Consider the following 21,037-nt stretch of genomic DNA (forward strand, 5'->3'; position numbering starts at 1 on the left):
TTAGGTTTGATTTGTGTTTGGATGCTCCAGCATACCCATGCCACTCGAGGTTCAGGTTTCCTCCCACATTCCAAAAACATGCTAGGTTAATTGGCGACTCCAAATTGTCCATAGGTATGAATGTGAGTGTGAATGGTTGTTTGCCTATATGTGCCCTGTGATTGGCTGGCGACCGGTCCAGGGTGTAGAAGACAGCTGGGATAGGCTCCAGCACCCCCCACGACCCTTGTGAGGATAAGAGGTAGAAAATGAATGAACAGCCAAAATGGTCAATCATACCTTGTAATATTTTAAGTTTAAAACAGTGTTTCCTCACTTTTTTTGTCTTGTGTACCCCTGGAGCCTTTTTGTCATCCCATTAGTACCCCCTCACTCAATTTGCTTGCGAATCTCTAATATAAGTCATGCCAATTGCCATGACTGGTGGAAAGTTGCCGGACAGCAGGAGGTTTACAGTAAATGGACACTCCTGCTGCGGTGTGTACCCATGGCAGCACAGGGAGGACCAGGGCAAAACAAGGTGTGGCCATTTTTTGTCCACTGACATTGCAATGACAGGGTGGTGCTCAGCATTTGCATCGCATGAAGAGAAAAGTTCATGCTGAGCAAATATTTGCTATCAAGAAAGAGAGCGGGATTGTGGGATTTGAATAAGCAGTTTGTCTACCAAGGGCCTGAAGAGAGGCACCATGGAGGCTCCTTTGGTGTTTCTCCTCATCATATCAGTGTTGTCCTGTGCACCAGGTAACATTTTTTTTTTACTAAGTCTTTACTTCGATGTTATATCGCATAGTAACTTTATTGTTAAGTGTTTTGTTCTTTGTCTGCAGATGACGTGCACAGCCAGGGTTTATCCGCCTCTGAGAACCCAATACCTGTGGGTAGAAATGTTACGCTTTCCAGCCTAAACCAAGTCACCACAGGAGCATGGCTCTTCAACAATAACATCATTGTCATAATATTCCCTGGAAATGCCGTCGTAGCCACCGAATGGACTGGAAAAGTTACGTATGATACAAGCACGTCATCGTTGACCATAATGTCGCTGCAGGTGGAAGATTCTGGGACGTACACGTTACAAGATGTGGGCTCTAATGCTTCTCAAATTGTGCTGTCAGTCCAAGGTAAGAAGGCGCTACGGAATTGAACAACTGTGGTTATCAGTGTTTTTTTTTTTTAGTCTGTCGTAGGCAGTGACCTCTGGGGATGTAAATGTCGAGTGACGAGTGGTTAGCAAATCTCATGTGGGCTTTTTCCTGACATGGCCAGATTTGTAGGCTGCATTAATTTATTAATTAATCAATTATCAATTATCTGATTAATTTCCAACTATTTTGCTATTCAAATGATAATTTTTAGTTTAGTTTTAGATGGTAAAACATAGAATAACAACCTTTACAACCTTCTAAATATGTTTTTTAACATTATTAGAGCCCTCTAGACATGAAATAGCACCCCTATAGTCACTTTTGGACTCTTTTTACCCAATACAATAGAAATAATTCGAGGAAATAAGACTTAACATGTTAAAATTTGGAGAATTCATTAATGTTGTTTGTTTTTTTTAACTGTTCTGTACGCTACTTCTTGCTCATCAATGTAACATTACTGACACCTAGTCCCTGTCTAGAATACTATATATCACAATGTCTTTGAATGCATCTTCCCAATGCCTTATATTTGTAAGTCAGTTAATTTAGCCATTTGTATTGTATGTACTTAAGTAAAGAAGGATTACTGTATAATATTTGGGACTTTAAATACTGACATTCATCACACTTTCCCATATTCATTTTAACCAGAGGGTTTAAATAATAAGTCATATGATTTTACATACTTTCATTTGCCTCTACTATTTTCAATATAACGCACCCTGTAATTCAAATAACATTTTACAAACTAGTTGGGATTCTCACAATAATACAGGATGCATACTTTTGTTTCTAAATAGGGGACGATTCTGTTTTTCAAGTTATGAGTGAAAGTTGCTATATTTATTGTATATTGGTTAGCTATATGTGTACTGTGCATGTGTGGACTTGAGACTTGGGAGTTTTGAGGATCAAAGCTTCTACAACTTTCATTTTTTGCTCTATTTTTCCAGTTTTATTTTATATTTTGTTTCTACAGTGTGCCCATAAACATGCGGTCCACAAATGGCCCGCAGGCCGCACTTTGGACTTCCCTGTTTACAAATTTCACAGGGAGTGTCAACAAATGCTGTGTTTTTCGTAGCATTATCACTACATGACCACCACTATAAGCAAAAACTGGTACAAGCTTCCACAGTGGTGCACACACACTGGGATTGAGGGTTGCGCTTCGGTGGCAAGCCTCTTGTGAGGATTACACAGTAAATGCATGGCGAAAGAAACTTTTGCTGTTTTTTTAATGCATGCAGTAATTCAGAGTTGATGATGAGAACATAGAAATATTGATATTTGAAAAAGCAACCACTTGTTGCTCATACGACAATAAGACATTCATTCATTCATTTTCTACCACTTTTCCTCACGAGAGTCACGGGGGTGCTGGAGCCTATCCCAGCTGTCTTCAGGCGAGAGGCAGGGTACACCCTGGACTGGTCGCCAGCCAGCCAATCACAGGGCACATATAGACAAACAACCATTCACACTCACATTCATACCTATGGACAATTTGGAGTCGCCAATTAACCTAGCATGTTTTTGGAATGTGTGAGGAAACCCGAGTACCCGGGGAAAACCCAAGCATGAACATGCAAACTCCACACAGAGATAGCTGAGGGAATTGAACTCGGGTCTCCTGGCTGTGAGGCATGTGCGCGAACCACTTGTCCACCGTGCAGCCTCTCACAGAAAATGTTCTACTTCTAACAGACATCAATGTTAAACAAATGTTTTGGACAGATACCGCTTTATCATGATTACCTCGGCAGCCATTTTGAATTTAGGGCATGATGACAAGTGATCAAGTTTTGCGTTTCAACCAGACAGGACAGTAACAAGTTCTAATTATGGGATTAATCTATCTCATTGTTATCCTTTCCCCAGAGCCAATCACAGGCGTGACCCTGACTGCAAACGCGAGCCACCTGGTGGAGTTCAATGACACCGCGCTGCTCACCTGTGCCGTTTCCACGGGCACGTCCCTGTCCTTTACGTGGCTAAACGACACATCCGAGTTGACAGCCGGCGGAAACGTTCAAATCAGTGAGGACGGATCTCAGCTGACCATCGCTGAAGTAACCCGCTACGACCAGGGCCCGTTCAAGTGCAACGTGTTCAACGGCATCAGCCAGGGAATCGGTCAACAAGTCTCTTTTGACATCAGCTGTGAGTTTTTCTTTTGGGGGGGGGTATTTGCATATAAAATGTACAAAGCTATCCCAGAAAATGACAACATTATCCTCTCATTTTCTACAGACGGTCCGACAAACCCGAAAGTGTCAGTCACCCCCTTAAAGGACACCCATATCACGGGGTCTGACATCACCTTGTCATGCTCGGCCGAGTCCAAACCCGACGCAACCATCCAGTGGCTGGTAGACGGTGTTAGCATCAACCATTCCGACCCACAGCTTCAACTCACCAACGTCACAGAGACCCACTCGGGGGACTACCAGTGTCTCCTCCATAACAGCGTCACATCCAGATTCATCAGTGCAACCGCGATGATCAGCATTATGGGTAAAGTTTTGAAGTATTTCACATATTTTAGGGTGTTTATTGGCTGTTTTGTGTAGATTTATACCTCAACATTGTTAACTGTTCAGTTTGACATCAGAGCCCGGATAGCACATGTTGGTTCTGTTATTATTATCCACTCATAAACAAAGACTTGTGGTTTCATGCGGGCCTACGTGACAAACTAGTTTCAGGACCAAGTCTTGTTGACACCCTCAGAAATGCTCTACCTTTTGATTATTGTATGAGATTAACCGCTAAGATATTCTTTAAATATCCCCACAGGCCAAAATATGTCAGCTTCTCAAAATTTGCAATGAAAATATGATATAGGAATATATTTTTTAAACTACTTTTGTCAGATTAAAAAAAAAAACAAAAACTTCACTCCTCAGGTTTTTAATGCCAAAAAATGTCACAGGCCAAAATATATCAGCTTCTCAAAATTTGCTATGAAAATATATCAGAATATATTTTTTAAACTCCTTCTGTCAGATAAAAAAAAAACATAAAAACCTCACTCTTCAGGTTTTTAATGCCAAAAAATGTCACAGGCCAAAATATATCAGCTTCTCAAAATTTGCGATGAAAATATTAAATTGGAATATATTTTTTAAACTACGTCTGTCAGATTAAAAAAAACATAAAAACCTCACTCTTCAGGTTTTTAATGCCAAAAATGTCACAGGCCAAAATATGTCAGCTTCTCAAAATTTGCTATAAAAATATTATATAGCTTCTCAAAAACATAGCAAAATATAATATTCATATGATTTTTTTCTGATGCTCTAAATACATACAAAGTACCATCTGATTAACTAAATTAAATAAAAAATAGAAAACCTGTACTTCCAAAGTAGTTCCAAATTATATGAATATGAATTCAGCAGAAGACACTATCTGTCAAGTCAATTCGATTAAGCTTTTCCAGCAGGAAGATGCTTTGACTAGATGTGGTGTTTTTCTAATCGTTCATTAATCTAGAAAACTGATTTTAAAATATGTATATTGTGAGAGGCTAGACGTATTATGAAGTATAAAAAATAGGCATTTAGGGATTTTAATAGGGTGTCACTATTATTTGTTTTTTGACATTTGTCAACCTCTATAGCCTGTGGTGTTCTCCTATAGTCCAGACTGAACTCTTAACATCAATAATTATATTAGTTTATGTTCGGATAAATGTGGAATTTGTAATGGTTGACATTATTGTTTACATTTACTAACTACTATGAATGTGAGTGTGAATGGTTGTTTGTCTATATGTGCCCTGTGATTGGCTGGCGACCAGTCCAGGGTGTACACCACCTCTTGCTCGAAGACAGCTGGGATAGGCTCCAGCACCCCCGCGACCCTCGTGAGGATAAGCGGTCCAAAAAATGGATGGACGGATGGGTGGGATTTGACCTTGTCTTGTAACATTTCTGATGTTTTACAACAAACAATTATCCAACCCCAGCACCGATAACAGCAGTCATGGTCAACCACACCGGCGGACCGGCGATCGCAGATGAGCTCTTCACCCTCATGTGTCACGTGACCGGCGAGGTGCACCTCATCCAGTGGTGGATGAACGGTGACCTGGTGTCTGCTGACAATACCACAGTGTTTGCTATGGGCAACAAGACGCTGACTCTCAGCCCTGCCCAGCCCTCAGATGCCGGAGATTATCAGTGCCAGGCTTATAACGCCGTGAGCAACATGACCAGCAGCCCCTACACTGTGGAAGTCTACTGTAAGTGTTTATATATATCCTCTATATACATACATCTTAAGCAAATATGACCTGCGACCCAATTCATATAGTTTATGGTATAATATCCAATAATGCCTAAAACCATGTCATTTATGAACTATTACTGATCTCAGCTTCAGCACTTATGTCAACTATTATTCAAAAGTTCTTGTTCCAGTATAGAACTTTAATGGCAGAAAATCAATAGGTGTTGGGTCTTGTTTTGACAAATAGCGCTAAGACCAATGATATTGATTGATTTCATAATTTACTTCTGTAGCATTAAAAATCAATAGCATCCTTACATGCAGCGCGATCATGTTTGAAAAGGTGAGGATTTGGTTGGAAATTTTGGCTTGTACATGTATACAGATCAAAATGAATAGGGTTCAAGCTTCTAAGGCAGAAGATGCACTGGAAATTGGGAAGACATTTTGACAAGAGATACATATGATAAGGTACATGTAACCATTACTATGTGTTTGATCTTAATGACCACAGACGTCATCCGTTGCACAAAATCAGTAGGGTTCTTGCCTTAAAGTAGAGCACTACTACCTGAAAAGATGAATATCACGCAAAAACAAAACTGAACTAGCACAACATAATCTGATGGAAAATTGTTTCCGGATCCATCACTCACCCAAACCGAGCCATCTTTCTTTACATATTGTTCAAAATGAATGGGTTTCTTGTCCATAACGAAAGACAGTAATGTACAAGAAACCACTTGCTCTCATTTGAAGCTTTTTTCTGCCAAATGCATTTCAACCTTGGTGCCAAATGACTGAAATGTGATGGGGTGAAAATATGACACTGGATCTCGGTGGAGCCAACAAATGCATTGGGTATTGTTCAAAATCAGTCAGGTTCTTGCTCTAACTTTAAGTCATCGTAACCAGAGAGTGTAAAGTGTGGATGGAAGACAAGGAACATGCAGGGATTGGACATTTGACTTGAAAGTCCCAGCCATAATGTCTCAGATATTGATCAAAATCAACATTGTTCTTGCTGTAATGCTAAGAGTCCACTGGACCGGCGCCATTTGGTGCCAGTTTGCGCAACAGCAATTTGCTGTGTCGCCAATAAGGTGCCTAATGGCGTTCAGTGGCTCTAACTGCCTCCCAACTGGCTTGTGGTGGCCCGTAACGGCAGCAAAAATTGAGTTTGGCGGCAAGAAAATTTCAAAATGTTTGAAACGTAAAACGTAAAATTTTGTGTGTCCACCAAGTGGAACCAAACATGTCAAACAATCCACTTATTGGAATCCACTGGAATGTAATGACACGAGCCAAGTTGTGCCAATGATGCTAGGAGTCCACTGGGCCGGCGCCAGTTGGTGCCAGTTCACGGCAAAGATTATGTGATTGGCGCGTAGTGGCTCGCTGTGGCGCTACGACCCAGTGGACTCCTAGCATAACATAGAACAATTATACCAGATAATGATGTCCATCTTTGAAAATCAGTCGGCTTATTGCAAAGATTGTGCTCATTGCTCAATCAATAGTATTCTTGTTCTAACACGATAACATTGTAACTTATTGATTTTGGCTTGTACGGAAGACGGCCCATCGATGCCAGTGATCATGGCACCCTCCTTGGCCCTGAGCGAGACACAGGTGGTCCTCAACTGCTCCAGCACCTCCCACCCTCCAAGCCAGCACACGTGGTCCTTCAACAACACCGTGGTGGCCAACGCCTCAGAGTATCAGGCGGGACCGCTGCACTTGAACATGAGCGGGACGTACACCTGCACGGCCTCCAACAGCATCACGGGGAAAAACAGCACGGCAGACCACATGCTCACTGTTTTGGGTAAGTGAAGGGGGTGGAGATCCTGGGAATGCTCGAAATAATGCCTGTATTCACTGATACTGCTGAGTCTGCGACAGTTGTTGGGTGTTTGGTCCACAAAAACAAATATGCACAGATAATTTGTCAAATAAATGTCAAAATAATCGTATTATTTATTTAGGTAATATGATTTATTTAGGTCTTAGATATCTAATTTTCTCTTATTATATCTACTGTGGGGTTGCACGGCAGATAAGTGGTTAGCACACAGGCCACACAGCTAGGAGACCGGAGTTCAATTCAGAGTTCAGGGTTGCACAACGGACAATTTGGAGTCGCCAATTAACCTAGCATGTTTTTGGAATGTGGGAGGAAACCGCAGTACCCGGAGAAAACCCACGCATGCACGGGGAGAACATGTAAACTCCACACAGAGATGGCCGAGGGTGGAATTGAACCCTGGTCTCCTAGCTGTGAGGTCTGCACGCTAACCACTAGACCGCTGTGCTGCCTGTGTTCATGTTTCACATAAAAATTGTGAATGATGAACAACCTCCAACCACATATGGAACTCCGGTATTCCGGCTTTGGTTCTGTAGCATTGTGTCTCATTTTGTTACTTTCCCACAGATCCAGTGACAATGGCTTCCGTAACAAACACGGAGCCTCATCCGATCCTGAACCACACGTTCATGCTCACCTGCAAAACAAAAGGGAACGTGGACTCCATCACCTGGATGCACAATGGCACCATGTTATTGTCTGATGGCGTGAGAAACCTCACCATGGACAACACCACCCTCACCTTTGACCCCATCCTGATGTCCCATAACGGGAATTACAGCTGTGTCGCTTCCAACCCACTCAGCAGCTTCATTAGTGAACATTTCAACATGGCTGTCATATGTGAGCTTTTTATAATAACATCTTTATAAAGCATTTTTATGATTTATTACGATGCTCTTTGTGTGTAGATGGACCCGGACCGCCAACCATCATGGGAGACAGTGTGGCGCTGGTACAAAGCAGCGTGGCGCTCATCTGTAGCGCCCCATCACGCCCCCCTAGTGACTACAAATGGTATTTTAACAACAACATAGTGGCCAATACCTCAGTGTACCAAACGCCTCCTCTTACCACTAACATGAGCGGAACATACACCTGCAAGGCCCAAAACGCCATCACTGGCTACAACAGCACCGCCTCCACCACACTCACAGTTTTCGGTAAGAATTTTTTTTTTTTCCAGATGAAAAATCTGAAAATCTTATTAAATTTGCTTCATTTTTTAGACAAACTAAAAGACATCGACATCGAGGCGCCCATGAAAGCTGCCATAGAAGGTTATTCCTTCACATTAACATGCAATGTATCCGGACCTGCTCATCAAGTGGTCTGGATGAAGAATGGACTCAACCTGACGACGGAGAGCAGAATCATGCTCTCAATGGATAACCTCACCGTCACCTTTGACCCTCTGCACAGAAATGATAGCGGACTGTACAACTGCTTGGCTATGAATCCCGTTGAAAGTATGGCAAGCCCTTCTCATTTGCTTCTTGTCAACTGTGAGTATGATTTTATAATTAAGTTTGCTATTTTTACGACTGGATTATTGAGGCTACGTGTTTCAATGGGTTGACTTCTAGCAGCCGATCAGTAAAGAAAAATAATGAGGACAATGTACGAATAATGTGAATTCATATAATACGTTTACTCAACAGCCAAGAAAAATTAGAAAATGATGTACCACAACAAATACTATATTTTTGGCTTACAGTTGGACCAGACACACCCATGATCGATGGTCCATCACTGGCTGTGGAGGGGCAATCTATAAACTTCACCTGTTCCGTCATGACCATGCCCGACAGTGATTTCTACTGGTTGCACAACGGCTCCATAGTAGCCAATAGCTCCATGTTAGTGTTAGGTGTTGTATCTATGGACATGAAAGGAGAATACACCTGCAAGGCCAAAAATCCTGTCACTGGAATGAACAGCACAAAGTCCCTGATGCTCAAGGTCAATGGTGAGTATCCACGGTCTGCGTGACAATATTTGTTTACAGCAGGGGTCTCAAACTCAATTTACCTGGGGGCCACTGGAGCTAGGGTCTGGGCGAGGGTGGGTTGCATCAGGTTTTCAAAAAAAACGCATTTATTAAAAACAGAAAAATTAATAAACTAAAAATACAAGAAAAGCTCTGATAAAACATTCCACTGTTCTCAAATATCTTAATTTTTATTTTTCTACACAAAATAAGATGAAATATAAATAAACAAATCAAGAATAAAGAAAATCAATCCACCAGTAATAAATAAATATAATTAATAAAACGGCAAATAATAAAAACTTAAGAAACCACATATAGTTAGTGGGTAGACCTTATTTTTTTCACATTAAAATTAACAAAGCATTATTAGAGCCCTGTAGCCATGACAAAACACGACTATAGTCACATTTATACTCTTTTTATTTACAACATATTGCGCAACTGCAGGGTCTTGTGACACATGCTAACTCGCAAACTAGAGAGCTAGCGACCTAAACGGTAGCCTCCAAGTTATTTTCTTTAAACTTAAAAAGCCAAAAAACTTACCACTTCCACACGGATAGGGAGGATAACTATTAACAGTTATTTAACCTTTAACATGAACATTAATCAAACGTAATAATTTTTTCTGGGTACATGATACCATACAGCAGGGGTCTCAAACTCGATTTACATGGGGGTTACCGGAGCTAGGTTCTGGGTGAAGCCGGGCCGCATCAGGTTTTCAAAAAAAAAACAAAACACATTAAAACAGTTATTTAACCTTTAACATGAACATTAATGAAACTTAATAATTTTAGCAAGTTAGCATCGTACTCAGTTCCATCTGGAAGCAGCATTGTAACTTTAACAACATGTTTGATGAGATGCTTTATCTTGACGTGTATTTTCCGTTTTATTCCAAATCATTTCCTGCATTTATTTGTACCCAGCGTCATAAGCCTTTAGCTTCATTGCTAATCCAAAGCAAAACAGGGCAGGGTAACAGGGTAGGGTAACAGTATGGGCGGGGCAAAATCATGTTAATTGTGTCCGGTGTGCACACAGCTTTAAGCTGTCATTTCAACATTAAACTTTGGTACCAAGGTGGGGGCCTCAAACTAGCGTCTTGCGGGCTGCGAGTTTGAGACCGTTGCCATACAGCATTCATATCAAACTTGCGCGGGCCGCACTAACATTAAACTTTCATATCAAGGCGGGGGCCTCAAACTCGTGTCCTGCGGGCCACATTTGGCCCGCGGGCCGCGTGTTTGAGACCCCTGGTTTACAGCTTTTTTTGGCCAACGAAACACTTATGGGAATATTTGACTCTGTGCTTTGTCATCCTCAGAGGCTATTAGCTCGGTGATGGTGACAAACGACTCCATCCCCATTGACGGCAACAACTTCACCCTCACCTGCGAGGTGGATGCACCTTATGACTCGATACAATGGAAGAAGGACGACGTGCTCCTTGGAATGAACATGTCCACCACCAACTACTCTTACTACTACATGGAGAAAAACATGCTGCACTTCACCCCGCTGATGCTCCACAACAACGGCACTTACAAGTGTGTCGCCAGAAACCTGGTTGGTCCTCACCAAAGCCCTGCGTACGACCTTCTGGTCAACTGTGAGTACTGAAGGAATTTCAGCAAATACGACAAGCTGATGACTAAGAATACATTTACAAACTGAGTAACCACTGTTAGTACAAGTACAGCAATATTATGCGCCGCAGTACTGCAGTATTTTATTCTGCCTCGTCTTTCGAGGTTCAGTATTAATAAAAGTAAATACACCAATTCACTCCGTCTGCTTTCAGACGGTCCTCTCAGCGTGGAAATCTCGGGTCCAGAATTCAACAGAGAAGAACTCACTTTCTCCATGAAGTGTGTGGCCGATTCGTATCCAGAACCAGAGTTCCAGTGGTTCTTAAATGACCTACCGTCATCGGCCATCGGCGTCGGCAGCATCATCCAGATCTCGGTGTCGCTGCTAATCGAGGCTAACTATACATGCAAGGCCACGAACCCTGTGACTAACATCACTATGTCAAAGACCAAAACCTTTAGCCTCACTGGTGAGTATGTATGACTTAATAATGACTAACTCCCTTAAGAACATGTCCAATTTTTCTTCTCTTATTTACCTTTTAGGTTCCGCCAATGCCATTCCTTCCCTATCCCAAAAAGGCCTTATGATCATGGGTGTTTTTATCCTATCCGTCCCAGTCCTTTTCCAGTGAATGCTTCCAAGACAAAACCCAGATTACCTGAAATAGTTTTGAACTTTGTACTAAAAACAAGATGGGAAAGTTGTTATGGAAAATGGAGGAAAACCATGCAATGTGATGATGGAAATAGGAATGGTTGGCTGCCCGATTCTAATATGTGCAATACAATTTTCATGAAATATCAACTACACAAATCTATGTTATCAATCAGAACACACTGTACAACACTTATTAATTCAATACCTATACGACACTGCCAGAGGACACCTATTCCTTCTCTGTTCTTTATCAGGTATCGTCAATGGCTGAGTATTTTTGCTTTATTTTAGATTTATTATACAGTTGTTAGATATTAATATAACACTTGATAATGTTAGTGTCGCTTACAACATAAATCAACACTAATCCCTCGCCACTTTGCGCTTGTTCTATCACAGTTTTTAAAAATATATATTAATGAATAAATTATGCTGTTTTCTGCTTGAATTAAGTGAGTCAAAAATAGGCATATTTAAGCTAACTTTAAGTATCAGTTGCTCGAATTAAACATTAATTAAAATACATATATGAGGCAAAACAGGGCAGCACGGTGGATGAGTGGTCAGCGCGCAGGCCACACATCTAGGAGACCCGAGTTTCATGTGTCTATATGTGCACTGTGATTGGCTGGCGACCAGTCCGGGGTGTACCCCGCCTCTCGCCCGTAGACAGCTGGGATAGGCTCCAGCACCACCGCAACCCTCGTGATGATAAGCAGTAGAAAATGAACGAATTAATTAATATAAGGCAAAACTAACACAAACTAATTCCAAGATGGGATGGTATGTGGTACTCTGCACTGGTCACTTGGTGTCAAAAATGTTACTGGAATGTTCAGTGACACACACAAGCACCAGACTCGATCGGCAGAACAACAGACTTTTATAGCAGGTTTGAATTATCTATTGAATTATCACACTAATCCCTAATTAAAATCCTGAATAAAAACATGGGATAGCGTTCCTGCCGTAAACCCGTGCCAAGCTAAAACTCAACTCTGAATCCCCAACATCACTTCCTGTCTGCCCCCCACTCATTACCTCTGGCACTGGAAAAGTGGTAAACAGATTTTCAATGCTCTAACTACAAAAATATTGCATTTTTGAATAAGGTATCCGACTTTGTGGAAATTCACTTATCGCAGTCATATCTGGAACCATTTAACCGTGATGAACAAGGGATTACTGTATTTCATTAGAAGCATCAAGCCTTCCACTTTAGAGTTTCACCGTGTTTAGTTTGTAGTCACCAGCTAATTCTTAGTTAGCATTTTAACACTGCAATGATGACACACAGTGTTAATTATTTTTCTCACAAAATATGTTGTGATTATTGCTATGACTGCACTGGAACACTATCGCCTTTTTTTTTTTTTTTTAACATGTTTGTATGAAAGGCACCAACACCAAATAGTGGGACAAGGTCAGTGAGATGTTCCACCTTCGGAGGTAGTATCGGAAGAGAACGTAAGAGAACCTGGGGATGTGAGGGACACAGGTCAAAGGTCAGCTTCCTCTTTCTCTTTTTTTCTAAATTGTGTACCTAATAACTCTGAGGTTGACTTTTTTTCATGTTTGTTGACACAAATTAACAGCACTTTCATTTCCCTCCTGCCTGCTTTTTATTTCACATTTTCTGTTCTAATTTATATTTTTTTTACCCTGTAATTACCCTAAGGGCAGAGATCCAGCTGCACCCCACCCCCTCTCTTTGGTTTCATCCACATCACTTGGTGGATGTTTGATCACATGTAGGGCCGTGAGTATCACACCTGTAGAGGGCGCCCATCTACCACACATACAGTATGTGCTGGCTTGATGCACTGAGCATTAGTAAATAGGATTTTTTTTTTCTCCCCTGCCCCTGGTGAATGCCGCCCTGGGTAATTAATTGCCCATGTGGACTATACTTAGAACCACCACTGGTATGGGGATTCTGTTTCTGTATAAAAAGCACAGCCCTTTTCTTAGGGCTCTGATGTTAATGATCATTTAGATGGATCGTTGTGGGATAGGCTCCAAAAAATTATGAAAATATCTATAGTTTTGGCAATTGAAAACAAGAAACTCTTTTATTACTTGCACTTGTATTTTTCAGTTATGTGAGATTAAATTTATTGTAATGGAAAATGTAGGATTGTTTATTATGATTTGATTTGTATTTATTTCTTAATCAATAAAACCTCAACGTTTGGCCATTGCGTCATAGTTGTGAGTACGTTCAATTTAATTGGCTGGTAAATGGTAACATTTTACTGGACGTGTAACAACACAAAATCCTACTGGGAGTCGAATTATAAAACAAAACACACCAAAACCATGCTGTTGTCTCTCTTTAATGCATTCTCTCATTTATACACTTCAGTTTACACTGCATAGAAGCGGTGAATTCAAGTATCAAAGTGTTCCAATCAGCCAGGTTTAACAAAAGCAACATAGTGTATAGCATAATATTTGACAATGGCGTAATAATGTAACTGGAACATCTCAATCCTTCAAAATGCGCCCCTTGTTATAGGAGGACAATAGCAGAAAGCTTTAATAGATGCTGATAGGGATTGAAGCACATGTATTACTCATTAAAACATGTTTTGGTCCTTTTAACTTGTAAGAACAAGTCATGGATGCCAACCCTGTCCCCCCCACGGACGTGTAGTAAACAATTCTATTTATTCATCATTCTTGGTTGCTTAGTTGTCAGCAGACCTGTCCAGCATGGACTTGAGGTGAGCATGCAGGGGCTCGCAGACTGCCTGGTAGGCCTGGGGGGTCAGGTGAAGATAATCGTACATGTCCTGGTGGGAGATGCTGCCATTGGAGTGGACAAAACCAGGGTCTACATCCAGGAAGGAGGCATGAGGGAGGGAGGCGACAGTTTCCCGCACCAGTCGATTCACCTTGGCGTTGCGCTCCCTCAGGGGGTTTGGAGATTTACCTCGAGGTAATAGTCCCTGCAAGACAACTTGCAATATTAATGAATTCTCCAAGTTATATCTTTACATTACAATGAAGATAAAAACACTGTGTAAATGTAATACAATTTTATTTGCTTTAATTTACATTGGTCAGGTTTCAATTTACAGAATATCCCTTTTGCGTAGCTAAATAAGGCAATATTACACAATATAAAATCTATTTTTAAACTGGTAAATACAAGGCTGTATAAAACATTTCTACTTTAAATGTATACATTGCTTTTTTTTGACATTTTTTTTATTTATTGCTGTCGTTTGCATTTATCTTTATTTTCTCCTGTGTGTTAAATAACCAAATTATTAGAACGAGCCCTAACTACTTTCCATTGGGGTTCTATACCCCTGCAACCAATAATAAACTTGTCAAAACGCACTAAATCTAAAATAATATGGTAGTACAATACATAATATAAAAGGAATGCATTAAGAGCTTACAGTAACTTACAAGTACGAGCGTTTGAGCGTGTGGCAGCTTGTTCTTGACGACTTGAACAATTTCCATGATGCCTCCACAGATCTGCTCAGCGGTGTGGCCGTGATTTTGGGTCCCGACCCAGAGCACGACGATCTTAAAAATGATGGTGTGACACTTAAACTGTCCTGGGAGGGTTGTATATGTTGTTTAAGAAGGTGTGTAAAATACCTTTGGGCTAATGTGGTCAAGTTCACCGTTGCTCAGTCTCCAGATCACATTCTGTGTCGCATCACTACCCACGCCAAAATTCAGAGCGTGGAGCGGAGAGAACAATTCACGCCATACCTGCAGCACAAGCCAAAAATTTGACACACTGTAAAACACATTAGTAATAAATACACATGTAGAAAAAATATTTCTTCTTACGCTAAACTGATGCATGAGCTGAACGAGAAAATCTCCAACAAAGAGGACATCGGGTTCTTTGCCTTTGCTGTCGGAAAGAAAGCGGTTGTGCTGCAGACATGTGGAAGAAGACAAAAACATGTGATTATTTTATAGCACAAGACAGGACATGATGGCCGCGGGAGGCCAACTCTAACCTACAGATTAGATTACATTTAACTTTATTGATCCATGGAGCATGCTTTACACTCAACACAACACGCTAACCCACTAAACACACTTAGCAGTGAACCCCCTCCAGCCCCTGCATACTGAATACAGACAAACATTACTAAATAGTGACAAGGGAATCTCAGGTGTACTGAATGTAGACATGACTAAACATCTGAAAACAATAGAGTGCGTGTGACGTCACGAGAGAAAAAACTCATTCAAATTACGTTGTATTACACACCAGAGACATCCATCGTCCATCTCCTTGGCTGTCCTTACAAGCAGTGGGTGTGGCGGCTGGGTTCCGCTCTTCGGCGCTCATGGCTCGACTCTATCTGCTTTTGAAAGTCGGCACGTATGACTATGGGTGTTCCTAGCAATGACATGAACACAGACGTAAACAGCAAACTATGAAATGTATGCTAACATCGCTAGCTAGGAATTAGCGATAGCGGCTAGCCTCTTTATATAAGCAAGATATGTGTCGTTTAAAATGAACTAACAATGGCATAAACTAAACATTATTTTATCAACTCAAAATTGTACAATAAAGAACACAATAACAATGTATATACACATATTAAGTACCATGAAATTACAATCCCGTCATCTCCCCCAAATCCGGTCCCGGAAGTGGGTTTTCACTTCAACGGCACGTACCACTGCTTCCCCCAAAACACATATATTTTAGTTCACAAAGCGCATGCTTTTGTGGCACCTCTTTTACACTCAGAATATTAGTCAAGCAATATTTTCAATATAAATTTCGTTAGCTTTTTTAATCGAGTAAACTGTGGGAAAAATATTATAAATAGGCGTAACATCTCCACCCATCTTGGATGCCTAAATGGACTGACCAATTTTAGTGACGTCATTAAGCGTCACTGCTGCGCTGGGTTGACGCAATCACGTTAGACGCGACAGTTAAAAGGTTACAATTCAGTATAATCTTATTGCAATGTCGGTTAAACACTCATCAACCGCTATCGTTGAGTGAGTATTTTTTTGGATGGACTCTTCTTTGGTCACCTGTGGTTAAAGTTGAAATGACTTAAAAATACAGCGAGATGCTATAACTTCATTCAGGTGCGCAGCGTGTTAACAAGGCACCTGTTTGCTAACTATAACAAGCTAACGTTCATAGTAATCACGTGGAGCGGTTATTAGAAATTAAGGCAATTTGATTTCCAGGTACATCGACTAATGAAGTCTTTGACTCCTATGGCTGACCTCCTGTAGATGGCGACGTTATCAGTTTGTAAGTAAATACCACACAGTACACAGAAATCAAACCTGGATATGTGTTAAAGTTGTAACAGTTATGTTGCCAGCTATTTTAGACAATAAAACATTTCCCACAGTGAACCACCATGCTTAACTTAGTTACTTGTGTTGCCAGGTATTATCTTTTTCAGTGCAAAGTAAAACTATCCGTGTTATACAAGTTGTACATTGACTACTCTACTGTATGAAGGACTGTTTTCTCTTCACAAGGATCAGCATGAGCAACATGGATGCTAAATCAACCTGCAAATGTAACACCAAGCCCAAAATGAAGCATCTGAAGTCGCGTAAAGAGCGTAGCCAGATGAGAGGCGGCAGTAAAGCCAAGCACGGTCAGCATCACTGCCACCGTCACAGCAGCCAAGATGTGGCGCATCCGAACAGATGCCGACACTCTCGATGCTGCACTCCCAGGAGGGACTGCTCGGACGTGGTTCCTCCCGCACAAGAACCTAGCATTATCACAACGGCCCGCCTGATTGGTCACCACGGGCTCTTTAACCATGAGGTGAAGTCTATTGACATTGAGCGCTTGCTACTGGAGCAGAAGAAAAAGGTCTATAGTGAAGCGGATGATCACAAGAAGAAGGAAAAAGCAGCTTCAACGTCTCACAATCAACCTCTCAGCAGTGTAGAGGATGATGGTGAAAGTGAGAAGAAAAGGCTTCAAAGTACTAGTCAGGGGCCAGACATCACACCAGGGCAGCAGCGTGTTTCATCAGGAAGCGGTGAAAGCTCAAAAGCAGCGGAAAAGACACAGCCTGCCTGTCAGGAACCAAAGAAGACGCCACCCATAGTGTTTTCTGAGGAGCACACACCCAAGAACCAGGGCCCTCCTGACTCCCAACGACCCGCTCCCAGCATCAGCCCAAGCCCCTGTCGGCCTCGCAGCTTGATCACCATAGAAACCGCCTCTGATGCATCCAGAGAAGATTCGCTGTCCAAGACAGTCAGCTCGATGGGCCAGCGTTTGTGTGCCACTTTGCGCTTTCCATTCATGAAGAAGCGAGACCTGGTGGCAGAGAGCAGGGAGGTGTTGATGCACGCTCTACAGGAGGCGCATGGGCCGCACCTCCAGCAGAACCTCCTCCACATGCGGACACGCTGCAATGTCCAGCTCGGAAGAGAAGGCTTGAATCAGAAGGCGGCTCGCAAAGATGAGCAGAGACTCTGGTCACCAGGTAAGCAACATGAGATCCCAAATGCTTCCCAAATCTCGTAATACAGTCCCGCACAGATTGACATTTTTTTACACCCTGGACTGGTCGCCAGCCAATCACAGGGCACATATAGACAAACAACGGCTTGCTTACTTGTTTTCTGAATTTAATTTAGCCTTTCATTTTCTACCGCTTATCCTCACAAGGGTCGCGGTGGTGCTGGAGCCTATCCCAGCTGTCCGCCGAGAGGCTGCTGGTTGCCAGCCAATCACAGGGCACATATAGACAAACAACCATTCACACTCACATTCATACCTATGGACAATTTGGAGTCGCCAATTAACCTAGCATGTTTTTGGAATGTGGGAGGAAACCGGAGTACCCGGAGAAAACCCACGCATGCACGGGGAGAACATGCAAACTTCACACAGAGATGGCCGAGTGTGGAATTGAACTCAGGTCTCCTCGCTGTGAGGTCTGCGCGCTAACCACTCGACCCCTGAATTTGGTTTGGAAATATAAATAAATTCAACTTATTTGAGTGAGACTTTTTTTTTTTTCTCGTCATACATTTTTTTGACTTGGGCTACTTATACTCTGGGGCAACATATAGTGCTAAAAATATGGTTATTCAATTAATAAACACTTGAAAACGTTGTGCTAGCACATGTTGTAGCTAAATGTTTTGGAACTTGGGAAAAACAAGAATGAAGTATTGACGCAAACATAAGATGCCTTTTTTGTTCCTTGGAAAAAAATTTTTAGAAGATGGCTGGATTTTACAGATTTATACGTAGATTTGCACTTCATCATTCACAAGGGTCACGGGGGCTGCTGGAGCCTATCCCAGCTGTCTTGGGGCGAGAGGCGGGGTACACCCTGGACTGGTCGCCAGCCAATCACAGGGCACATATAGACAAACAACCATTCACACTCACATTCATACCTATGGACAATTTGGAGTCGCCAATTAACCTAGCATGTTTTTGGAACGTGGGAGGAAACCGGAGTACCCGGAGAAAACCCACGCATGCACGGGGAGAACATGGAAACTCCACACAGAGATGGCAGAGGGTGGAATTGAACCCTGGTCTCCTAGCTGTGAGGTCTGCGCGCTAACCACTCGACCGCCGTGCCGCCCGGATTTGCACTTACATATTTATAAATGCAAATCAACACGTGGGACCAAACAACTTCTCCCCAAGAAATTTAGAATTTTTCTATTTTTCACAACTTGCAAAATGAAAGCCCAATGTTGCAATATTAAATGTGTTCATGAAGAACCCTATGCCTCTATTTATATTCTACACTACACTAGATAACTGTTGTAGATGCTTTTAAAACGTGTTTTCCAGACAAATGCTCAGCACCATTTCAAATCAACTCTGTTGTCCGGCCTCGTTTTGCCACTGTGGGCACGACCGCTTTAGAGACCCCAGGAAGGAAGCGTTTTCCTTGGCAACTCAGTCCACAGCCCTCGGAAAGGGTAAGCGCTTCATATTTTATCAGCATCGTTCTCGTTAGTGACTTGATATACTTGATGTGACTTTTGTTTCCTGTGAAGGCGGACGGGTGGTTGACGAGCCCCATGGACACCTCGGTCCGTCTTTTAGAAGACCTATTCAGGCCCAGTTGTTCTCCAGACTTCAGCATGGACTTCGGCTCCTCCGCAGAGTCATCCAGTCATCACTTATTTGCCACGTCTGCCGCCTGGAGATCGAAAAGCTCGCCGCCTCGGCCCTTCCGCTTCGACCAGCCCAGAGACAAATCGTTGTCCGCATTCGGTCCCTTCGAGGGCAGATTCACGGACGACAGAAGGTGTCACAGGAGCTGCCAAGACCTGACAGGTAGATACTTCGTTGAACAGTTTCCCTTTCAACGGGACTTGTTAGAAAGTGGAAAATATTCATTCCCCCCCACCTTTTCCGCCCAATTTCACCCCCCTCCGCTCAGCCACTTCAGTCAGCCCCCCGCATTAACCTCCCTCCACTCCCAACACGCCCAACAAAGCGACAGGATCCATTACCCGCCATCTTACATTCTTGAAAAAAACCCTTCTCCTTCACTCACACGCTTGCCAAGTCCTGATCACTGGTCCTTTCCCCCAATGAGACTGTATTGAAGCTTCTTCTCGTTTCCGTCACAGTGTGGTCATTTATTTTAATAAAATATAGTAGTAAAAGCATAAATCTTGCATTAACATGTTAAAGAGGTGTGTTGTTTGCAGAATATGTGGAATATGGAGAATATGTAGGCATGTTGGTGCTTGTTTGGAAGATATTTGAAATAGTTTTCCATGACAGTATAATATTAATGTACTGGTTTACAGCAGGCTGCACGGCGGTCAAGTGGTTAGCACGCAGACCTCACAGCTAGGAGACCAGGGTTCAATTCCACCCTCGGCCATCTCTGTGTGGAGTTTGCATGTTCTCCCCGTGCATGCATGGGTTTTCTCCGGGTACTCCGGTTTCCTCCCACATTCCAAAAACATGCTAGGTTAATTGTCCATAGGTATGAATGCGAGTGTGAATGGTTGTTTGTCTATATGTGCCCTGTGATTGGCTGGCGACCAATCCAGGGTGTACCCCACCTCTCACCCAAAGACAGCTCAATCAGTAATAAATAAATATAATAATCATAATAAAAACTTAAGAAACCACATATAGTTGGTGGGTAGACAAATTATTTTTTTCAGATTAAAATGAACAAAGCATTATTAGAGCCCTGTAGACATGACAAAACACGACTATAGTCACATTTATACTTTTTAAATTTACAACATATTGCGCAACTGCAGGGTCTTGAGACACATGCTAACTCGCAAACTAGAGAGCTAGCCACCTAAACGGTAGCCTTCAAGTTATTTCCTTTAAACTTAAATAGCCAAAAACTTACCACTTCCACACGGATAGGGAGGATAACTATTAACAGTTATTTAACCTTTAACATGAACATTAATCAAACGTAATAATTTTTTTTCTGGATACATGATACCATACAGCATCTATATCAAACTTGCGCAGGCCGCACAAGGCCCAACATTAAACTTTCATATCAAGGCAGGGGCCTCAAACTAGTG

General features: G+C 42.0%; 3 protein-coding genes across 6 annotated transcripts; 2 read left to right on the forward strand and 1 right to left on the reverse strand.

Annotated features, from left to right (window-relative positions):
• Window positions 1-558: 558 nt before the first annotated feature.
• On the forward strand, window positions 559-12,874 carry LOC131105218 (cell adhesion molecule CEACAM5-like). The gene is made up of 13 exons (XM_058053107.2): window positions 559-744; window positions 831-1,124; window positions 3,033-3,314; window positions 3,405-3,668; window positions 5,125-5,400; window positions 6,964-7,215; window positions 7,825-8,100; window positions 8,169-8,420; window positions 8,487-8,762; window positions 8,975-9,226; window positions 10,581-10,865; window positions 11,058-11,315; window positions 11,392-12,874. Exons 1-13 carry the CDS (start codon window positions 690-692, stop codon window positions 11,478-11,480), a joined length of 3,111 nt encoding a protein of 1,036 aa, XP_057909090.2. The 5' UTR covers window positions 559-689; the 3' UTR covers window positions 11,481-12,874.
• A 952-nt stretch (window positions 12,875-13,826) lies between these two features.
• Window positions 13,827-16,269, reverse strand: pafah1b3 (platelet-activating factor acetylhydrolase, isoform Ib, gamma subunit). 3 transcript variants are annotated; one of them, XM_058053124.2, is made up of 6 exons: window positions 16,103-16,269; window positions 15,756-15,887; window positions 15,323-15,412; window positions 15,125-15,241; window positions 14,927-15,049; window positions 13,827-14,457 (listed from the first exon to the last, which is right to left on the reverse strand). In XM_058053124.2, the coding sequence occupies exons 2-6, from the start codon at window positions 15,834-15,836 to the stop codon at window positions 14,197-14,199; spliced, it is 672 nt and encodes a 223-aa protein (XP_057909107.1). In that variant the 5' UTR covers window positions 15,837-15,887; window positions 16,103-16,269; the 3' UTR covers window positions 13,827-14,196. The 3 variants fall into 3 exon arrangements, with proteins under 3 accessions (XP_057909107.1, XP_057909108.1, XP_078646908.1); XM_058053125.2 differs by having other exon boundaries at window positions 15,756-15,849; window positions 16,103-16,243; XM_078790782.1 differs by having other exon boundaries at window positions 15,756-15,852; window positions 16,103-16,142.
• A 74-nt stretch (window positions 16,270-16,343) lies between these two features.
• Window positions 16,344-20,160, forward strand: prr19 (proline rich 19). Of its 2 annotated transcripts, XM_058053115.2 has the most exons (5): window positions 16,344-16,507; window positions 16,706-16,772; window positions 17,009-17,979; window positions 19,314-19,444; window positions 19,523-20,160. In XM_058053115.2, the coding sequence occupies exons 3-5, from the start codon at window positions 17,016-17,018 to the stop codon at window positions 20,078-20,080; spliced, it is 1,653 nt and encodes a 550-aa protein (XP_057909098.2). In that variant the 5' UTR covers window positions 16,344-16,507; window positions 16,706-16,772; window positions 17,009-17,015; the 3' UTR covers window positions 20,081-20,160. The 2 variants fall into 2 exon arrangements, with proteins under 2 accessions (XP_057909098.2, XP_078646907.1); XM_078790781.1 differs by lacking the exon at window positions 16,344-16,507 and having other exon boundaries at window positions 16,514-16,772.
• The last annotated feature ends 877 nt before the right edge of the window (window positions 20,161-21,037 follow it).

Source organism: Doryrhamphus excisus, linkage group LG5, assembly GCF_037039965.1.
Source record: "Doryrhamphus excisus strain RoL-2023G ecotype Guam linkage group LG5, RoL_Dexc_Guam_v1.1, whole genome shotgun sequence".
NCBI classification, from domain to species: Eukaryota; Metazoa; Chordata; class Actinopteri; order Syngnathiformes; family Syngnathidae; genus Doryrhamphus; species Doryrhamphus excisus.

Bases quoted from the DNA above. Each gene is read 5' to 3' on its own strand.
- LOC131105218 (XM_058053107.2), top strand. From the start codon at position 690: ATGGAGGCTCCTTTGGTGTTTCTCCTCATCATATCAGTGTTGTCCTGT. The intron at 3,669-5,124 runs GTAAAGTTTTGA...ATCCAACCCCAG, and splicing joins CGCGATGATCAGCATTATGG to CACCGATAACAGCAGTCATG. The intron at 7,216-7,824 runs GTAAGTGAAGGG...ACTTTCCCACAG, and splicing joins CCACATGCTCACTGTTTTGG to ATCCAGTGACAATGGCTTCC.
- pafah1b3 (XM_058053124.2), bottom strand. From the start codon at position 15,836: ATGAGCGCCGAAGAGCGGAACCCAGCCGCCACACCCACTGCTTGTAAG. The intron at 15,242-15,322 runs GTAAGAAGAAAT...CTTGTGCTGCAG, and splicing joins AGCTCATGCATCAGTTTAGC to GTATGGCGTGAATTGTTCTC. The intron at 15,050-15,124 runs GTATTTTACACA...ATCATTTTTAAG, and splicing joins TTGACCACATTAGCCCAAAG to ATCGTCGTGCTCTGGGTCGG.
- prr19 (XM_058053115.2), top strand. From the start codon at position 17,016: ATGAGCAACATGGATGCTAAATCAACCTGCAAATGTAACACCAAGCCC. The intron at 17,980-19,313 runs GTAAGCAACATG...CGTGTTTTCCAG, and splicing joins GCAGAGACTCTGGTCACCAG to ACAAATGCTCAGCACCATTT. The intron at 19,445-19,522 runs GTAAGCGCTTCA...TTTCCTGTGAAG, and splicing joins GTCCACAGCCCTCGGAAAGG to GCGGACGGGTGGTTGACGAG.